Source organism: Triticum aestivum, chromosome 5D, assembly GCF_018294505.1.
Source record: "Triticum aestivum cultivar Chinese Spring chromosome 5D, IWGSC CS RefSeq v2.1, whole genome shotgun sequence".
NCBI classification, from domain to species: Eukaryota; Viridiplantae; Streptophyta; class Magnoliopsida; order Poales; family Poaceae; genus Triticum; species Triticum aestivum.
This window is the reverse complement of record NC_057808.1, coordinates 412,894,345-412,915,901: the sequence shown is the minus strand read 5'-3', so window position 1 is coordinate 412,915,901 and position 21,557 is coordinate 412,894,345. Positions and strand designations below refer to the sequence as shown.

General features: G+C 49.4%; 2 protein-coding genes across 2 annotated transcripts; one reads left to right on the top strand and one right to left on the bottom strand.

The window, feature by feature from the left end:
• Window positions 1-8,805: 8,805 nt before the first annotated feature.
• Window positions 8,806-10,655, bottom strand: LOC123122232 (3-ketoacyl-CoA synthase 4). The gene has a single exon (XM_044542380.1). The coding sequence runs from the start codon at window positions 10,558-10,560 to the stop codon at window positions 9,103-9,105; it is 1,458 nt and encodes a 485-aa protein (XP_044398315.1). The 5' UTR covers window positions 10,561-10,655; the 3' UTR covers window positions 8,806-9,102.
• An 8,283-nt stretch (window positions 10,656-18,938) lies between these two features.
• LOC123122231 (putative alpha-L-fucosidase 1) lies at window positions 18,939-21,279 on the top strand. The gene is made up of 3 exons (XM_044542378.1): window positions 18,939-20,122; window positions 20,208-20,447; window positions 20,530-21,279. The coding sequence occupies exons 1-3, from the start codon at window positions 19,572-19,574 to the stop codon at window positions 21,194-21,196; spliced, it is 1,458 nt and encodes a 485-aa protein (XP_044398313.1). The 5' UTR covers window positions 18,939-19,571; the 3' UTR covers window positions 21,197-21,279.
• The last annotated feature ends 278 nt before the right edge of the window (window positions 21,280-21,557 follow it).

Sequence of the window (21,557 nt, the reverse complement as noted above, 5' to 3'; positions counted from 1 at the left end):
GTCGGCGTCGAGCATCTCCTTCTGCCTGGCCTCTAACCACGCCCTCGTCTTCTCGCTCATCTTGGACAAGTCCACGCTCATAATCGCAAGGGCCACCTCCTTCGCTTTGGTGGCAGCATTGGTGGCCTCGATGTCGAGCTACCTCTGCCTGGCCTTGACATTGTCGGCCTCGTTGTCAAGCTGCCTTTGCCGGGCCGCCTCCTCCATGTCGATCTTCCTCCTCTTGGCCGCCTCCTCCATCTCAAGCTTCTTCCTTTAAAGGTCTAGGTATTGCTTCATTTGCTCGTCCTTGCTTTGCCGCTTCTTCTCGTCTCTCACATCCTTTTGAGACATCATGCCATGCAAAGTGTCATGCAATGCCATGGATGAGGCATCACGTATGCCGTCAACCTTGGAGTTGGTCTTGCCCCTCGGCCTCTTCAACGCCTCGCCATCTCCACCTCCGGCGAACTTGGCCGTCTTCAGGCCTCTCTTCCTTTGAAGTTCACGGTATTGGTCCTTGAACTTAGGGCAATTGTTGATGATCGTCCAACAATGCGTAAGAGTGAATGGCTTGTCATTGTGCCAGGCCTTGAATGCCTCCAAAGATTGAAATGCCTACACCACATGATCAACAACAATTGAACATGCAAACATATACAACGCCGAAGTCTCATGGCCGTAGCAAGAAAAGGACTAGGATGAGGAGAGCATACCATGTCCCCAACGCCGAGACCACTCACGGGTCGTGCTTCAACACTCTCAAATGCGGCGCAATACTTGTTGCACTCTTGTTGGATGAACAACCACCTCTTTTGAATCGAGCCGATGCCATGGTTGCTTGTAATTTGGTAGGGCTCAAACATCTTCCTTTCATGGAATGTTTTGTGGACTCTCGTCCAAAAAACAAGGCCCTTTTGTTGCGCGCCCGTCCTCGGATCTTGGCTAATCTCCATCCAACATTGGCAAATCAACTTGTCCTCATCTTGTGTATATGAACCCGTGCGAATGCTCTTCCTCCTCTTTTGTGCTTCCGCTCTTTGGGTGAGCTCGTCGATGAACAATGGCTCGCCACTAATATCAACGTCATTGCCTTCTTCTTCATCACCATCACCTTCGCAATAGATGTCATCGTCTTCATGCCACGAGTCACCATGGTCGTAGTCAGCACGGTCGTCGGCCTCTTCATCGGGAACGTACTGGGCGCGGCCATCCTGACTTTGGGTCTCGTCGGGGTCGTAGGCACGGCCCTGCCCACCCTCGAAGATCACGTCCTCCATGTACTTGTTGTAGAAGGGGTCGTCGACCGGTGGCGTTGGTGTTGGCATTCCGTCAAACAAGACGCGGGGGGACGGCATGGTGCCCGTGAACGGTGCTCGTGCTTGCTTTCTTTGCATCTCGACGGACGGCCGGCCGCCGCTGCTGGACCCAGGCGTGACGTTGAGGTCGATGACGGGCGAGGGGCGGGGTGTGGATGGCGCGATCACGCCAACGTCCGGCGACCCCGAGAAACGGGTCTGGCCGTCATGCCTTGGCGGAGGAAAGCCGGGCGACATGGGTGTGGTCCGCGACGTCGGCGACTGGCAGTGCGGAGGCCGGGCGACCAACGAGCATGTGCTTGCCGGGCCGACGGCCGTTGCAGGGAAACCGGCCGGACGGCCCATGCCAAGCATGAGGAGGGCGTGCGCTTTGTTGACAATGTCCTCCTTCTCGTCGACCGCGGCCTTGCGCCGCGCGGCCTCCATCGCATCGCGCTCGGCGGCGAACTTGGCCGTGGCGGCATTGACCTTGACGACCGCTCTCCGGTCCCTCCTCTTCGCCGATTACGCGTCCAACTTGGTGATCTCCTCCGGCGTGCACTCCGACCGCGGCTTCCTTGGCGCCTTGGCCGCCTTCATCTTCACCTTTGGGGACGGGTCGACGGCCGGGCCGCCGAAATTCGGCTTGGCGTCGGCCATGGATGGGGGAGGGAGGGGGTGGTGGGAGGGACGTGGGAGGGTTTGAGGGAAATGGCGCCAAATGGGGCGGGCGGGGGGTTTTGCTTTGTACCACCGACAGGCGGGCCAGGGGAGGACAAGCGCGCGCGTCCCCCCCCCCCGTCCACGCGTTGTCCGTTTCACCCCAAAATCGGCGCAAACTTGGGCCGGGGATGGGTCGAAAGCGGACAGAAAACGGAAAAAAGTCCGTTTGCTCCCGCGCGCTGGGCCGTCTGGTTTGTCCCTTTTACCCCAAACAGATAGGGCCGGATAGGATGGGGTCGCGCGGTGGAGTTGGCCTTACTTCTGGGAGGACAACACTAGTCAAATGGGAAGATTCTCAAGGGAAGAAAGGCCCAAGAGGTGAAAGCAGCCCGAACAATGCAGACGGTGCATTGCTCTCTCGAGGTATGCCCCGGGGTGGAGACCTCGCTGGGTCTTCGTTTCTTCCTCTCATCAGCAAGGGTAACCCGAAAAAGTTTTTTTACCGGAGCCGGCATCTACCAGTGGAGCATCTACCGTTGGAGTGCTTTTAAGGAATTGTGCCTTTGTTTTGTGTATAAGAGCATCTACAGCCGGGCGCCTCAAACCCGCCTCATGCTCCCGGCCGGTCACTGTCCGGTCACCTTTTCTGACCCAGCCGTCCCCCTGAAACGGCCCTCAAAGGCCTGACTAACCAGCACCACTCATATCCAGCTCAAAAATGGGGCGCCCGGGTGCGTCCGCCACGTCAGCCCGGCCCACCCCAGCCCGACAAATATCCCCACATCTGGAAAATCCTAGACAGCGGTCAATCTGAAATCCACTTCGCTCCCGTCTCCCTCCACTCCACTTCCGATCCCCTCCCTCCGATCCAATGGCCGGCGACGGAACCAACGGAGGATCTGAGTTAGAATCCGACGGGTCAAACATCGACGTGGAGGAGGTGGCCCTCCACATCGCATTGCGGAGGTCGCTGCTCAAGCAAGGCGGCCCCGGCAGCGGCAGATCTTCTTCCTCAGCGCCTGTCGCCTGTTGACGTAGCGTCGGCGACGTCGTCGGGCCTTCCCGCCCGCCGCTCTGCTCCGGCAGCTCCCCTTCGCTTCGCCGGGTACGCCGCCCGCCTCCACAATCCTCTGGTCCGGCAGTGGTACCCGGCCATCGTTGGGTCCTCATGCCCGCGCCGGGGCCGATACGTACGCAGACGCCCGAGTCCGAGGCACATGCAGCCCGGCGCGAGCGGCAGCGAGCGAGGGGGAGGGGGAGGCAATGTCGGCCCGCCGTTCGCCCTCGAGCGCACCGGTGGATCCCGAGGTCGTGCTCCTCGCCTCGGTCCTCCGCCGTTCTCTGACGACGGCGGAGATGGATGCCCCACACCTCGGCCGGAAGAATGCCACGGCCCTCCGACTTGCCATCGAGATGTCGGAGCACGAGGCAACCGAGGAGGCGGCGGCGAAGCCGAAGGCGGCCCACCATGCGAAGGAGCAGGACCGCCTGCTCCGTAGGCTCTCGGGCATGCCTTGCAGTTTGGACTCGAATCTGGCGGACGGCTCCACCTCCAGCTCTGACGACGACGCGCCTCCGCACGCCGACGCCTACACGGAGGACGGGCACAGCCGCGCCGACGACTGGAAGGGGAAGGGGCCGTCGAGGAAATGGTGATTTCTTCCGCCCTTCCCCGTTATGTTTATATTTTAACTATGTTTTAAGTTTGTAGTATGGATTTGTCGTTGAACTCCGATGAACCATGCTTCTTTTGTCCGCGGGCGTTTGAGGGCCTGGATTTGCAACCTGCGGTTGTAGATGCTCTAAGAGAGATGAAGAGGAATACGTGGACCTTCTCCATGCTCTTGTCAGCTTTATGTTAGGAGAGAGAAAGGTTGGAGAGCAGACCAGCTGCATGCATATGCTAAAATAATCTCCCTCCCCCATCAAAAGACTTCCATTTAATTTCATTGTGAAAATTTGGATGATTGATATTTTTTGGATCAAAACTTCAATTTTGATATTTTTTTTATATATTTTGAATTCATAGCGAGAAGATATTCAGAACAAGATCAATTTTGGATACATTTGAACTAGTTTTAATTTCGCTGATTTCAAAAAAACAGATTTCACTCAATTCAAAACATAAATTTCACTTATATCCAAAAAATCACTACTTCCAAATGATTTCACTCATTTTAGATAATGGATTTCACTAATTCAAATGATTTCACTCATTTCAAAAATAGCTATTAGTCATTTGACATTTCAATGATTAGTTATCTTTCATTTACATTCAAAATCCAATTTCACTCAGTTCCAAAAAATGATTTCCCTGAACTAGTTTCAAAATATGTGTGAGATTTAATTTCTGGTATATGAATTTTGTGAAAATAGGTAAGAGGCATCATGGTTTGAAAAATGGGCTAACTGAAATGTGATTGTAAAAAAACAGTTGCTCTTGAAAGGATTGAAATCTTATTTTTGAAATACTAAGTTTCAGTCTTTTGCAAAAAATGATAGTGAAATATGTTTTAGAAAGGATTGAAATCTTATTTTTGAAAAACTGAAATCAGTTCTTTGACAGTTGAAATAATCAGTTCACTCATTGTGAAATATGAACTTAGAATTGGAATAAGTGAAATGATATTGTAGAAAATTAAAATGTTTTATGCTAGTCTTTTGAAAAAACTATGTTTCAGTATTTTGTAAAATATGATAGTGTATGTTTTTGAAATGATTGAAATCTTCCTTTTGAAGGGTTGAAATCAGTTCTTTGACGGTTGAAATAATTAGTTTCAATCGTTGTGAAATATGAAAATGGAATTGGAATAACTGAAATGACATTGTAAAAAATTAAAATTGTTTATGCCACTCTTTTGAATAGTAAGTTTCCGTCTTTTGTACAATATGACAGTGAAATAGGTTTTCACAATGAGTGAAATATTCTTTTTGAAGAATTGAAATCAGTTCTTTGACACTTTGAAATAATTAGTTTCATTTATTGTGAAATGTGAAATTGGAATTGGAATAACCGAAATCTGCTTCAATGTGTGAAATGTGGAAATGAGTTCTTGAAATTATTGAAATCAATTTTTGGAAATGAGTGAAATTAGTATTTTCAAATGAGTGAGATTTGTTTTCTAAAAGAATTAAAATTAGTTTTTGAAATGAGCGAAATCAGTTATTTTCAGATATTTGGAAGTGGTTCTTTGAAATAATTGGATTTAGCTTTTGAAATTATTAATATATTTTTAAAAATATTAAATATCTCTAAGTGAAATCAAATTAAAAAGTAGGGATTAATATTGAGCTAATTAGATTTCCTAATCTATATTGATTATTAAATTAGCTGCTTTGGTATGGGGTAAAAAAAGGACAACACCCATTGTAGTCACGCTAGTGGATTCCTCAGCAGGGATTGCATGTGGTGGGCCTTGGCACTGGGAAATACGAGCCATGCAAACATGAGAATACCTGGCCTGCATATGCATGTGGTCCCACAGCTTTTGAGGTGGCACCATTTTATTGGTTCAGAATCCACCGGTACCTCCCGCCACGGGTAAAAACAGGTTTGCGAAGGGTAACCACCAAGCAAATAGGTTTTTTTAAACTCACATCAAAAGGTATGTCATCATGAAAGTGTGTAGACATGAAGTATACGTACATACGTAAATGTGTAAGTTTTGAAAGGTTCTAGTTGGTTTTTGACTTTTTCGAAATTTCGGCCTCCATAGAGCCTGGGAGCCAAACATCCTCACTCAAGATGTATCTGCCACCCAGCACATTCATATCCAAATTCGGTCTATGCTTTATGAAACAAAAAGATCTTGCTAAAAATAGTAGATTTGTTTTGCAAGAATTCACAAATAGTAGCTCAAAAAACCTTTCACGGTAAATTCAAATTAGCTACTATTCAGTATTCACACAATGGAGTAGAAAAAACCCTAAAAAAAAGTATCCGCGCGCTAGTATTGATCTCCTTTTCTTTTGGACACCAATATCTGGCATCCATGTTGGTTGGGGGGGGGGACCTCCGAATGATCGTTTTATTTTTTATTTTTTATTTTGAGAATCGAATGATCGTTTCAGTTGTTCGCTGGTGGCAGCCAGGGGCAACCCCCGGTTGACCCAAAAAGGCCCAGCTACCTGTTTTTTATATGAAAGAATGCCATGAACCGCCAAGAAACATTTTATTATAAAAACACGTAGAAAATCCAAAAATTGAAAAAAAATGCCATGCTCTGAATGTTTGAAAAATGCCGTCCTCTAATATCATAAATAAATTGTGGATGTTAAAAAAAATCTTGTCGTGGCCCTACAATTTGAGTTGCCATGTGAACACAAAAGAAAGAAAGAAATGCCATGATAAAAAATGTCATCTCTTAATAAACAAAAATGTCATATAAAAATAACAAATGCCATCTCTTAATAATAAAAATGTCATCTCTTAATATAAAAAATGACATCTCTTAGTAATTAAAAATGTCATCTCTTCAAAATAAAATTATATCATCTCTTAGTAACAAAAAATGTCATCTCTTAATATAAAAATGGCATCTCTTAATAATAAGAAATGTCATCTCTTAATATAAAAATACCATCTCTTAAATAAATAAAAATGCCATCTCTTGATGAAAATATGACATCTCTTATAATAAATGAAAAAAAAGCCATTTGACATAGTTTGTGTTCCTGGGACAATCCCCATGGCTGATGTTCGCCAAAAGTAAATGTTTCTTATTTTAGACACATTGATTGAATTTAGATATGGAATATTATGATATAACACATACATGTGTTGTTCATGTCACTATTTTAGTCTCTCCGATCCATATTACTTGTTTTTGATTTGTCTAGACACATCCATATCTAGACAAATCTAAGACAAGTAATATGGATGAGAGGGAGTAGTAATTAAATGATTGTGTTTGTATGATTATTTTATGGCATTTTTTTAGAAAAGGAAGATTGCCCCGGCCTTAGCTTCATTTCAATGCACACAACTACTACTTATTAGATAAGGTAGCAAGATAATCATCGGGTGAGCTAAGATGCTGACATTGTCTTATCTTAGTTGGTTTTAGAGTTAGGTGGTAAGGGCATGCATCTTGAACGTGGGCCTCCAAAATGGCCGCATGCGTCTTGACCGAACTGTTCGGACGTACTTTGTCATCCAACACGGTATCCCATAGGTCTGCAGACGTGTCCGGTTGTCTAGAATCCCATAAACCGGACATAAACATGGGGGAGCTTTGTGGGAGTCCGGACCGCCGCCAATTAGGGCTCCAACACCCCCGGCCCACTCAAATCGCCCTTTCCGGGTCATTTTCGTCCACTCCGTACCTGCTCTCCGCTCCCTCCTCGTCTGACGCCGCCGTTGTATCTCTTCGGTTGCCGCCCAGGCAATGCCAGACGTCCATAGTCCCCACCCACGCGCCTGCTCCCTTTGGACTATGTCGTCGTCCACCCAGGATCCGTCCGTATCTAGGTACCTTCTGCCCCCCCCCCCCTATTGACATCGTCCATGGCGGACACCACCCCCGGTAGGTGCTCAGTCAAATGCCATATTGAGCTTTTTTATTGAACTTCTTGTTGCTTTCTAGAGTAAGCATGATGACAGGGTACTCGGTGATGAAGAATGAGTTGTTGTGTGATGCGTGGAAGGTCGTATTTGCGGACTTTATAGGCATGAGGAGCTTCACCTTTTGGCAAAATGTGCATGCTTCATTTCATGAGCAAAAGCACAAAGCGTTGTACAACTTGCAATTGATCCATGATCACACAGTGAAAACGTGTGCCTGTCGGTGGTACACCATCTCCAACACCATCATAAAGTTTTGCGGTGTGATTGCATAGGTGGAGAGAAGGTAGCCACCGGACTCTTCAACCATCAAGATCGTAAGTTTTGTTTCTTGTTGCTCTGCATATTGGCCCATTCATTGATCCGCTCAATGATGCAACTTGATAATAATCACATTGTATAGCCCGGACGTACTGCCATGTTGTTACCACAGGACCGAGGGCGGGTCATTTACGTTGATACATTATTGGATGAACCTCAAGTGACACAGTGCATGGGACGACATGCGCTAAATCTGTCTGGAGTATTGTTGAATTTGGAATCGACGAATTTAAAAAACTTGTTGAACATCTGATTATCTCGAACGAATATTTATATTTGAATTATTGTTGTACTAGGGATATTTGTGTGTTTATGGATGAATTTTGTTATTTCCTATAGCTATTTTGAGTGTTGTGGAAAGAGAAAAAAGCAGGGGCGGGCATTTAGGGGACATGATTAGATGGCCGGCTCGCGTATTGTGTCTGCAAACGGGTCCGGACGCGGTCTGTAGCTGGATAGTGTGTTCGTTTTAGGAGTCGGCGTTAAAGATGCCCTGGTAATTTGAACTTCATGAAGAATGATTGTGCAAACAATTTATGACCAAAGTTGAATACAGTCAAAATACGCCATGGATTCCGAAACGAAAGGCAGGATACAAGATCGAAGTACAATAAAAGTGAGAAAACCCAGATGAAGGTTGCGATCGAGCTTAGTCTCCGCTCTACCAATCACCTTGCAGCAGCTCCAAACAACGACTCGACGATCAACAGCAACTAGGCAAGCCAAGCAAGCAAAGTGAAAGTACGTACGTACGCACGGCAAGGCACAAACAACACTGCCGAAGGGCGGACTTGAGAAAAAAAAAACAAGGGAGGACGTTTAAACACGGTTGGATGGCCGGCTCGTGTATCGTGTCCGCAAAGGCATCCGAACGCGATTCACATCCGATAGTGTGTCCGTTTTAAGGGTACGCGTTAGAGATGCCCTAAATTGTTAATGTAAACTTCATGAAGAATGATTGTAAACAATTTATGACCAAAGTTGAAAACAGTCAAAATACGCCATGGATTCCGACGAAAGGCAGGAAACAAGATCGAAGTACAATAAAATAGAGAAAGCCCAGATGGAGGTTCCGAGCTTATTCTCCGCTCTACGATGAAACAACGACTCGACGTCGACGATCAACAGCAACTAAGCAACCCAAGCAAGCAAATTGAAAGTACGTACGTACGCACGGCACAAACAACACTGTCCTCGCACTTGCAAACAAACAGTCTCCTCTGATCCATCCAGGAGCCCAATCACCCTACACCCATGCACTAGGTACGTACGGTCAGATCAAGCCAACGGGGCGCCCGGTGCCCTCGCCGGGTAGCGGAGGACGCAGTCGCCCCACGGCCCCTCGTCGGCCGCCGCGGCGTCGCCGTACGCCGCGACGCGCTCCCACAGGGCGCTGCTCGCCTTGGGCCCGCTCCCGATGCCGAGCTGCCACACGCGGTCGCCCCGCCGGACCCGCCCCCTCGCCTCGTGGTACCCGAGCTGGTACCACAGCGACGACGCCGACTGGTTCCCGAACCGCTGGAACGTCGCCAGCGCCGCCTCCGCCTCCCTCTCCCCCACCCCCAGCCCCTCCGCCAGCCTCCGTATGTTCGGCATCCCCGACGACGGCAGGCAGAAGTGGCTCGCCGCCGCCAGGAAGTTCGGCTTCGGCGCCTCCACGCGGCCTTCGCCGCCTTGGACCTTCTTGCTACTCCGGCGGCGGCGGTGGAATCGCACGAGCGCGGCGGCGTAGCGGAGCTTCTCGTGCCACGGGAGGATGGAGGCGCCGAAGCCGGGGAGGTGGGCGCGGAGGAGGTCCCGGAACACACGGCCGAGGCCGCGGCCGATGGTGAACCCGGTGATGCCCTCGTCGTCCTCCTCCCTCACGGCCAAATTGTAGCCGCAGTCGTCGGCCGCAATGGTCGTGCGCTTCAGCGCGACGAGCCGGTACTTGACCGGCGCTGCCGCCGATGCGGTGTTCGACAGCAGCGCGGCGGCGCAGCCAGTGCGGAAGAAGCAGTTGAGCAGAAGCTTGCTGCGGTCCCTCCCTCTGTACCACCCGATCGTGACGATCTCCGCGCTGACGACGACGGCGTAGTCGACGGCGCCCACGTGCGCTCTCAGGACGCCCCTCGCGACGTCCACGCCGACAATGCCCGCGGCGCACCCCATGCCGGACAGGTTGAAGGTCTTGACGTCGCTGGGCATGCGGTAGCGGTTGGCGATGATGGCGGTGAGCGACGGGGCAGGGCCGAACCCGCTGCAGTTGACGACGAGCGCGCCGACGGCGGACGGCGGCACGCCCGTCTTAGCGAACAGCTCGTCGAGCGTGGGGAAGAAGAGCATCCCCGCCTCCTGGACGGCGTCGGCGTGCGTGGCGGACGGCGGGAGATAGTGCAGCGCCGGCGGAAAGTAGGTCTCGTCGCCCATGCCGCTGTCCTCGACGACCCTGGACATGAACTCGACGCTGCCGTCGTCGAAGCAGCCGATGAGGCGGAGGTGCTCGAGCAGGCCCGGGATGGTGACGCGCAGCCGGCGGGGCGGCTTCAGGTACGCGAAGTCCACCAGGCCGATGTCCGCACGTCGGCCGGAGCGCCACAGGTGCGTCATCATCGCGCAGACCGGGAGGAGGTACAGCGCCGCGTGCCGCCGGAAGACGAGGACGGACAGCTCGGCAACGAGGCACAGGATGAGGACGGCGACGCCGAGGACGCCGTGCACGGCGGCGAGGAGGTGGTCTCTGTGCGCCATCTCCATGTCCGTTCGGCCGGCCTGCTTATCTCGCGATCTCTTGAATGTTTTAGACACTGATGATTTTCCTGTAGTGTATGTGTGTAGCGTGCGATGCGACGGCCCTTATATGGTGCGTCGTCTCCAGCGCAGCTCATGTGACCGTGACAAGTCTGCATGCACATGTGCACGCCATGAATTTTGTGTCCGTTGCAAAGTAGGTACGTCAAGATTGATCGTGTTGCCCGCGTAACATGGTCGAAAACTGCTAAAAAAACAAGACGGTTTGCTTTGAGATCGATGCAACCAGAGTTGAAGCAGGGACAAGATCGATCCGGCCGGCCACATAAAAGCGAAGAGTAGTAGCTTTCGCCATGAAAGCAGCCGGCGTATGAACAGTAGTGGTAGCCGCCCTCTAGTGTCCTGGTTACAGACGCTGCACGTATACGTGCCGGGCAGTAGCTAGCATGGTCAAGCCTCTACATGCACGTACCATCATGCAGTAGCTACGCTAGGTACGTAACGTACGTAGAGCCGATCGATCTCGATCGTGTCGTCCTAACGCGCGGCGCACATGGGCGCTGACGAGGCAGGCATCGTGCATGCTTACACGGGAATGGCCAAGCAGGAGCGCAAATGCGCAACGCACGGTTGGTGAAGGGTGCAACATGGGTGGCACCTCCAAGTCCTTTCCATGGTCGATTCAACTCGGTGGCTTCGGCTACAGTGTCGACAAGCTAACGAGAGGGAGGGGGTGAGATCGATAATAATGCATTTTCTAGCGAAGGATTAAATGTACCGGGTAAAAAACAATCGTTCAACATTTTTTAGAGATCCATGCAACCTTCTACGTGTGGTGTGGACACCCATAGCTGGCGAACGTTCATCAGCTAGGGTGGCATTTGCAAACCCTGGATGGCATTTTTTGTAGACCCATATAGCTAGCGAAAGTTGTTTAGTTTTCACTATTTCAGTTTCTCATTGATAATAAGATTGCAAAATTTTAATTTCATATTTCTGTATCACATTAATTAATTGTTTTTATAAATAATTTAAATCAATTTGAAATACATGTTTTGTTTAAACATATATTTAAAAGATCTAAAAAACTTTTTTTGAAATATGTTTTAAAAAAATTCTGAAATTGAAAATAGATGCGTGTTATTAATATTGACGTGGTGCTGAAAGAGGTACAATATTTCAAAAAATAAGTGACATGCTTATCGAAATGCATCTGGTATCGAAGCTCAGATGCTAACAAGATGATCTGGTATTGGAATGCCTCTCGTATAGGTCATTTGGGCACCCTTCAACCAAAAATACTGATGACTTATCAAGACTCACCCTTTGACCAGAAGCACTGCTGTATAAGTTTAGCACATCCCTAGCTTCATCGGCAGCCTGGGGTGAAGTTCTCATAAAGAGGATACTATCATCTGCACACACAAAAAAGGCTCATCGTTGGTGCCATTGGTGCCACCTTCAAATCAATTACCTCCAAGAGTGCACATCTAGCTTTCAACAAAGAAGATAAACCTTCAGTAGCTAACAGAAATAAATATGGAAAAATATGATCTCCCTGTTGGATTCGTCAGGTCAGTTTAAAATTCTCAGGTGGTCACCATTGAAAAGAACTGAACAAAACCAAACTTTCCCGTAAGGGATATCCAACACGGACCCTCAAAACATCTACATACGTCCAAACATAGCTATTCGGACACAGTTTACCATCCAACGTGTTACCCCATCGGTCCACGGATCAGTCCAAAATCCCAAAACTAGGGAGGCTTTGCAGGCGACCGCTGCCAGATACGCATCCGCAACCCAGGACCCACCCCAAAACCTCTTCTGCACATGCGCCCTCTCTCACGTGAAGCAGTTCCCGTACATTCATGCTGGTCGGCGCCGCATTCATGCCGGCGCAGAGCGGACGCGATCTCTCACTGGAGCCGGCATTGAAGCAGTTTGTTGGCCGAGAGTGCCGCCCACGCCGCGTCTCAGTCTCCATGCATGTTCAATATTGGAGCGACATGACTAGATGTATGGGACGGCTGGTGCCCTCCATCTGCCTACCGGCATTAAACAGGCGTGGTAGCCGAAAAACACGCTCCGGCGCCTACATTGACACAGCCCACCGCTTGGCCTGTTTGTCGCCCACTATTTAAATGCAGCCTCCCTTGCACGATCTGCACCACAGCCCGACCGCTTCCGATACTCCTTGATACACCACCTTCGCCATGGCCATGAGCTCTAGAGCGATGTGGTAGAGCCTCTCCATGAAGCACAAGCACGAGGTGGTCGACCTTTCGGCCGGCTAGCAGGGCCTTCGTGTATGTCGGTTACAGGCAGGCTTTTTGGCATGCTCGCCAGAGGTGAGCGACAAGGATCCGGCGCCCCTCCCCGCGCCGGTCCTGTTGGGGAACGTAGTATTTCAAAAAAAAATCCTACGATCACGCAGATCTATCTAGGAGAAGCATAGCAATGAGACGGAAGAGTGTGTCCACGTACCCTCGTAGACCGAAAGCGAAAGCGTTTAGTAACGCGGTTGATGTAGTCGAACGTCTTCGCGATTCAACCGATCCAAGTACCGAACGTACGGCACCTCCGCGTTCAGCACACGTTCAGCTCGATGACGTCCCTCAAGCTCTTGATCCAGTTGAGGACGAGGGAGAGTTCCGTCAGCACGACGGCGTGGCGACGGTAATGATGAAGTTACCGGCGCAGGGCTTCGCCTAAGCACTACGACGATATGACCAAGGTGTGTAACTGTGGAGGGGGCACCGCACACGGCTAAGAGAAGACTTGTTGTGTCTATGGGGTGCCCTCTACCCACGTATATAAAGGAGGGAGGGAGAGAGGCCGGCCCTCCTAGGGGCGCGCCAAGTGTAGGGAGTCCTACTAGGACTCCCAAGTCCTAGTAGGATTCCCTATCCTTTTCGGAGTGGGAAAGAAGGAAAGGAGGGAGAGGGAGAAGGAAAGGGGGGGCGTGCCCCCACCCCTTGTCCAATTCGGTTTGGGCAGGGGGGAGGCGCGCGCCACCTTGTGGCCCTTCTTCCCTATCTCCACTAAAGCCCAATAAGGCCCGTTAACTTCCCCCGGCGAATTCCCGTAACTCTCCGGTACTCCAAAAAATACCCGAATCACTCGGAACCATTCCAATGTCCGAATATAGCCATCCAATATATGAATCTTTACCTGTCGACCATTTCGAGACTCCTCGTCATGTCCGTGATCTCATCCGGAACTCCGAACAAACTTCAGTCATCAAATCACATAACTCATAATACAAATCGTCATCGAACGTTAAGCGTGCGGACCCTACGGGTTCGAGAACTATGTAGACATGACCGAGACACATCTCTGGTCAATAATCAATAGCGGAACCTGGATGCTCATATTGGCTCCTACATATTCTACGAAGATCTTTATCGGTCAAACCGCATAACAACATACGTCATTCCCTTTGTCATCGGTATGTTACTTGCTCGAGATTCGATCGTCGGTATCATCATACCTAGTTCAATCTCGTTACCGGCAAATCTCTTTACTCGTTCCGTAATGCATCATCCCGTAACTAACTCATTAGTCACATTGCTTGCAAGGCTTATAGTGATATGCATTACTGAGAGGGCCCAGAGATACCTCTCCGATACACGGAGTGACAAATCCTAATCTCGATCTATGCCAACTCAACAAACACCATCGGAGACACCTGTAGAGCATCTTTATAATCACCCAGTTACGTTGTGACGTTTGATAGCACACAAAGTGTTCCTCCGGTATTCGGGAGTTGCATAATCTCATAGTCATAGGAATATGTATAACTCATGAAGAAAGCAATAGCAATAAACTTAACGATCATAATGCTAAGCTAACGGATGGGTCCTGTCCATCACATCATTCTCTAATGATGTGATCCTGTTGATCAAATGACAACACATGTCTATGGTCAGGAAACTTAACCATCTTTGATTAACGAGCTAATCTAGTAGAGGCATACTAGGGACACTTTGTTTGTCTATGTATTCACACATGTACTAAGTTTCCAGTTAATACAATTCTAGCATGAATAATAAACATTTATCATGATATAAGGAAATATAAATAACAACTTTATTATTGCCTCTAGGGCATATTTCCTTCAGGTCCCTGCCAGCTTCACCATGGCGCAGGCGCACTTCATTGCCATCATGACGAAGGTGCAGCCGAAGGAGCAGCAAGTGTCGGCGTTTTGGTAGGTGCGGGATGAGTAGCACTACAATGTCGCCCTCCTGGAGCATCACCTGTTGGCTAAGGGACAAATATACAACGAGGTCGCGAGCGCGGAGGTCGTAACGGCCATAGCCGTGGAGGGCCCGAACTTCAGTGAGAGTAGCGGGCGCTCTATGAGGTCGCATGCAGTGCTGGAGCAACGACAGCAAACGGGCGGGCGACGAAGGCGCTCGTGGACAGGAATGTCGGCAGTTGCGTGCCATTCACGTCGGCAGCTACTTGCCATTGGCACCACTACGACCACGAGACAGGCCCGTCCATGTCCATCATCGATCTCACCTCCAACGGCGATGATCAGGCGGCGGACTCCGATGAGGAAGAGTAGGACATGGGAGACGGTGGCTCCACGTGTCCCATGTGGGCTAGTCCATATCATGTGTCCTAATCTTCCTCGCGGGTGACCTGCGGCTTCACTTCTCGGGCTCACGGACGTCGAGGATGCTAGACATGGAAACAAAAGGGCTTGAAGAACGAACGTGGACTAAGATTTACACTATGCTAACTTCCAGACGCTTTTGTTTAATGAAATATGTTAAAAATGTAACGAATGTGTTTCAGTTTAAATAAAAATTATTTGGTTATGGGAGCAAGTATCCGAGGGTTACCCCTTGGAGGGCACCCACTAGGGTCACTTTCTTGGCATGTGAGCTCGTCAAGTGGAGTGCGCAGCCACCGTCACCTGTCGCGTGTTGGGCGCTTTTTCAGGATTTTATTTATTTTATTTTTTTCTATACGCGTTTTCAGGTTCCAGATGGTTGTCCATGAGAAGCACAAATTTTCTTCCACCAGAAGTATAATTGTGCTTCTTGGAAAGGAGAAAAAGATGTTATTCCACGTGAAGCAGATATTTGCTTCTCGTGGAACCACAGATTTGGTTCCAGGATAAGCACTATTATACTTCTCAAAAAGGAATAAAAATGTGCTTCCACAACTAAAAAAAAGTGATCTTCTCGTAAAAAAAATCAAAGACCACAACCGTGCTTCCACGCTTCGGATTTTTCTTCTGCTTTTTTCTTTATTCTTTTTTGTTGTTGCTGTTTTTTTCGTAAGAAAAGTTCATCAAAACCTATTACCATGAAAGCTAGTTTTGGAAATCTCGATGCGAGAAATTCAATAATGAAAACGGTTCGAGACTTGAACGCACGGTTCAAGAGATAAACCATTTTGAATAAATAAATCTAGAAAAAGAAAAAAACATTCAGATTGTGACAAATGACGTACATGAAGTGCACCACTTATTATCACCTGAGAAAGAGGGGATGACCTTTGCAAGTGATATTTCGGCCATTCTATGAACGTCTGCGTCTTTGTATTGTGAACCTGGCCTAGCGCATCTTCCTTGTACTACTGATTATGGTGGACTAAGCAGGGCAGGGCTGCATGCACACGATAGGCGCAGCGTTCTGGCCCATCATTGTTGCAGAGCGTTCGGTCTTTTTGCTGTATTTTTGTTGTTTTTTACTGTTTGGGCCGGGTTCCCTTTAATAAAAACTGTTTAGGCATGTCTCAAAAAAAATGTTTAGGTGGGTTTTATTAAAAAATAAAGGTTTTCACTGTTTCAGGGTCAGATTTTTTTTGTTTTTCTTTTGTTATTCATTTCTTCACCGGTTTTCTTGCGTTTTTCTTTTCTCTTCGCTTTTCCTTTTTTTCCATCTACTTTTTTCATCGTCGGCGAAGATTTTCTTAGTTTTTTTTTTACTTTCACCCTTTTTTGTTCATTTGTCGTTTTCACTGGCTTTTCTTTTCTTTGTTATTTTTCATTACTTTTCTTTGTTTCTTTTTTGTTGTTCATAAGTTTTTTAGTTTTCTTTGTTTCCTTCTTGGTTTTCACTATTTTTTAAGTACTGCCTCCACCTAGTGTCAAAAAACATCTTACATTATGAGATGGAGGGAGTACAAGATGTATATTATTTTCTTAAATACAATTTCTGAACAATTTTGAAAATACAGGGTCAATATTTTTTCAATACGTGGTCAATGTTTTACCATGAACATTTTTATACACATGTTTAACATTTATAAATACAGAATTAAAATTTTCAAATATTTTTTATATTTACTTTTATTCAATGTACATTGTACATTTTTCATATACATTAAAAAAATGTAATACATGTTTAGCATTTTTTAAATATATGAGCAACTCTCTTTTTCATACACATTGTATATTTTTTGTATTCATTGTATAAATAATAAATATTTTTCTACATATATTTAACCTTTTTTAGGTGCTTGATTAATAGTTTTTTAAATGCATGACAAACATTTTTTCATACACATTATATGTTTTTGTATACATTTTTCGTAGACATGAGACTCATTTTTTCTTCATAGATTAAACATTTTCAAATGCTTGATTAACATGATTTAATAGATGATCAAAAAATTCATACACATTATATATTTTAAAAAAAAAAAATCGTATACATGAGAAACAACTTTTTCTATTCTGCTTCAACATTTTTCAAATGCTTGATTAACATTTTTTTTGAATACTTGATCAACTTTTCTCATACACATTTTATACATTTTTCGTATACATGAATACACATTTATCATTTTTCATATGATTGATTAACGTTTTCAATGTTTTATGAAGAAAATTGCGTATATATATATATATTTATTTATATATATATATATATAATATTTTGAAATATAAAATGTGATTAAAAGAAAAGGAAAAAATGAACCTCAGGCATGTGGTCTTGCTTGCTGGGCCGGCCTCGCTCTCGCCTTCAGCCGGCGCAGTAAGCGAGCTTATCGAGACATAGGCTCACCCTTTCATGCAGGCCCCCGGAGGAATCTCGATTGCCCACCACGACAACATTCTCTCTCCTTATTCTTTTTCGGAAAAGGCTACCCAGTGAAGTTACTCAAACGTTTATATATTAACCCACCATGTTTACCTATTTCTTCTACACACATGAGTCATTGAAACTAACTTTCTCCTTCCTATATTTTATCTCTACAGTAGTTATCATGTGTAATGATTTCTTTTTGGTCGCTACTCTCCTAACCGACGATTCAAAGTGGATATGAATGTCCATTCACCCTACCCCCCATCTTCCTTCTAGCTTCCTTGATCAACGAGGAGTAAAGATCCAAGGGAGTACAATACACTTTATATTCACGTCTTGAATAATGAGGAGGGGTAAAGAACAAAGTCCGATTTCTTTCCCCTTTGCGGATATGCCCTTATTCAGCTCTTGAAAGAAAGAGAAATAGAAAAAGAGGATGATCAAACTCAACTAGACGACAGTTTTTTTGATCAAACCTCTCTTGTTTAGTCTTCTCCTCATAGCGAGTTTTGCTTTTCACTTCGCGTCTCCTAAACACTAAAAAATTATTGTGGAAGGCAAGTGTTTCAACAAGACAAAAACTTTGTTGGAAATTACCCCTTTCCTGATCGGTACTAGGACGGGAAAGAATAGTTGGGATAACAAATAACCATCAGGTTTGTACTTTACATATCCCGAATGAGTATTAGGAAAGTCCTATTGGCTGCTACTTCCTCGAGACCGCTTGGAAAAGCATTAATAAAAGGTTCGAATGGTACGATCCCTTCGTCACCCCGAGAATGAAAAGGGTGATTTTGTAGTTTTTGGTCTATGAAGATGCGTTGTTAGGTGCTCCATTTTCTCATTGATGATGAACCTCAACATTGATAAGGGATGTATGAATTCTCGAGAAGAGAGAAGCCGTGGGGATCCTACGAGGGAATAGAAAGTTAGATCTACATGGAATCTCATCTGAATCACCCCATCTATCCTCCTAAGTTGAAGTTTGTTTGGTTTCAAACTCCAATTCAAAAGGCTACCCGGTGAAGAAACGAAAACGACTGAATCCTGTGCCCTTGTTCTGAATTGCGGAGGGAGTTCGACGATGTTAACCACGACTTTCCTTGCTTTGTTCGGTTATCATTTCGCCATAGTAGTAGCTGCTAGTAGCCTAGTACTGCCTGTGATTCGAGAGTTCCCGGAGAAACGTCGAGCACGCGGGCGTTGGGACAGTGATAGCGAAAGCGACGCCACAACCTCGCTCGCCCTCCCTGCGGCAGCAGTGCGGCCAGCAGCTACGTCCAAAGCCAGCGTGCTCCGCGCTCGCGCTGCCGATCGTGCCCGTGGATGCTGCTTGAATGAAGAGGCCAATTCACCTGCATCCATGGTCCCATGTCCTGTGGCGGCCGCCATGGTTGTTCACTTGTCCCGGCCCCGGTGGCCGCGACAAAGTGGCATCTTCTTCCAGACCAGCGACAGCAAGCCAAGCCAGGGCAGGGTTGCCTTCCCGTTGCCGACTTGGAGCCTTCTGGAGCTTCAGGCCCATCCTCCCGAGCTATGCGCTTCCTTCCAGCAGCAATATTCCCGTCCTTCCGCAAGATGCCGAGAATGGCAGCCGGCATGCAGGCCCGTGCGTTATCGGACCGGCCGGCCACCCACTGAAAGCAACTCAAGTTACTGAGCCCCAGCGTGACCGACGACCGATCGTCCTCGTCCCGTAACACGGACTGGATACCCGGATCGAGGGCGATCGATCCGGGTGTCGGGTACCGGATCGACCGGGACGCGTAGCCACTGAAACTCGGGTAAAAATCCAACCTCACTCACTCAGGTTCACATGCGCCACTGGCCTGTCCGCATTCGCCGTGTCACGTTTCTCCCTCTCCCGTCGCCGGAGTCCCCCGTCCGTTACAGCCGGCGGCGTTGGCAGTATATGTAGGAGTAGGACTGGACAGTGGACACCGGGGAGGGAGAGAGAGAGACGGCATGGGGGGAGGTCCGTCGATGTCGCTGCTGTGCTACTACTGCCTGGTGTTCGTCGCCGGAGTGGTGGCGGCGGCGGGGGCTGGAACGAGCGTGCCGCCGCCGCTGCCGGTGCTGCCCATCCCGACGGCGGCGCAGCTGGCGTGGCAGCGGCGCGAGGTCATCATGTTCTTCCACTTCGGGATGAACACCTTCACGGACGTGGAGCGCGGAACGGGCGCCGAGAACCCGGCCCTCTTCGCCCCGGCCGCGCTCAACGCCACCCAGTGGATGGACGCGGCGGCCGCCGCCGGCGCCTCGCTCGCCATCCTCGTCGCCAAGCACCACGACGGCTTCTGCCTCTGGCCGTCCGCCTACACCGCCCACTCCGTGCGGGCCAGCCCCTGGCGCGCCGGCAACGGCGACGTCGTCGGCGAGTTCACGGCCGCGGCGCGCGCGCGCGGCGTCGACGCCGGCCTCTACCTCTCGCCGTGGGACCTCCACGACCGCCACTACGGCCAAGAGGTCGCGTACAACGAGTACTACATGGCCCAGCTCCACGAGCTCCTCACCCGGTCAGTGCCCGAACGCGCTTGCACGTGCATCCGTACATCGTCGGCCCGGCCGGCCATTGCTGACATATCATTGTTGCGTGTGCAGGTACGGGAGGGTGTGGGAGATCTGGTTCGACGGCAACAAGGGGACCAACGCGACCAAGATGACGTACCATTTCCAGGAGTGGTTCGACACGGTGAGGCAGCTGCAGGGCTCCATCAACATCTTCTCCGACGCCGGCCCCGACATCCGGTGGGTCGGCGACGAGAAGGGCTTCGCCGGCACCACCTGCTGGTCCGCCGTCAACCAATCCTCCATAACCATCGGCAGCGCCGGCATCGAGAAGTACGCACACACATACATCCAACGTGATACCACCACCAAAAGAATCGCTCTGTTCTGTTGTTGACTGACAGCGGGTTGCCAGGTACCTGAACGAGGGCGATCCGCGGGGCACGGAGTGGGTGCCGCCGGAGTGCGACGTGTCGATCCGGCCGGGCTGGTTCTGGCACCGGAACGAGACGGCCAAGCCGCTGAGCCAGCTGCTCAACATCTACTACAACTCGGTGGGCCGCAACTGCGTGCTGCTGCTGAACGCGCCGCCCAACGCCACGGGCCTGATCGACGGCGCCGACATGGCCAGGCTGCGCGAGTTCGGCGCCGCGGTCAAGCGCATCTTCGGCACGGACCTGGCGGAGGGCAGCAGGGCGCGGGCCAGCAGCGAGCGCGGCGGCGGCTTCGAGGCGGGCAAGGTGCTGGACGGCCGCGAGGAGACGTACTGGGCGCCGACGGCGGAGGACGGGCGGCGGAACGGGTACTGGATCGAGCTGCGGCGGCCGGCGGGGGCGCGGGCGTTCAACGTGGTGAGGATACAGGAGCACGTGGCGCTGGGGCAGCGGGTGGAGCGGCACGAGGTGTACGTGGACGGCGTGGCCGTGGCCCGCGGCACCACGGTGGGCCACAAGCGGCTGCACCGGCTGGCCTGCCCCGTCGCCGGGCGGACGGTGAAGATCTGGTTCGCGGCGCGGCGCGGGCCGCCGCTGGTGTCGGCGGTGGGCCTCCACCTCGACCCCTACGCAACCGACGTGATGTGACGGCCGTCCCGCGTGCGCCAATAATTTGTTGTTGCGTCATCTGTGATTCAGAACGAGCACCTATAGGTCAGGTACCTGAAAAAGACAATTCGTGTCGGTGACTTCTATTTCTGGCCATCAGATCAATATCTGACGGTGAGAAGCGTGCCGCCACCTGTTCATCCTCTTCCTCCTCCCGCGATGGTTCCTCCTTCCCCGCGGCCTACCTAGCCCTAACCACCTACCGTACCACCCTTCCCTCGACCTTCGCCCATCATTGTGCTGACCACCGCCACAACCATCCCTCTAAGCCTCATCTCGACGAACAACTCGGCGACCCCCTCCTTTTGTTGTTGGCTCCCACTCGTACACGGCTCGGCAT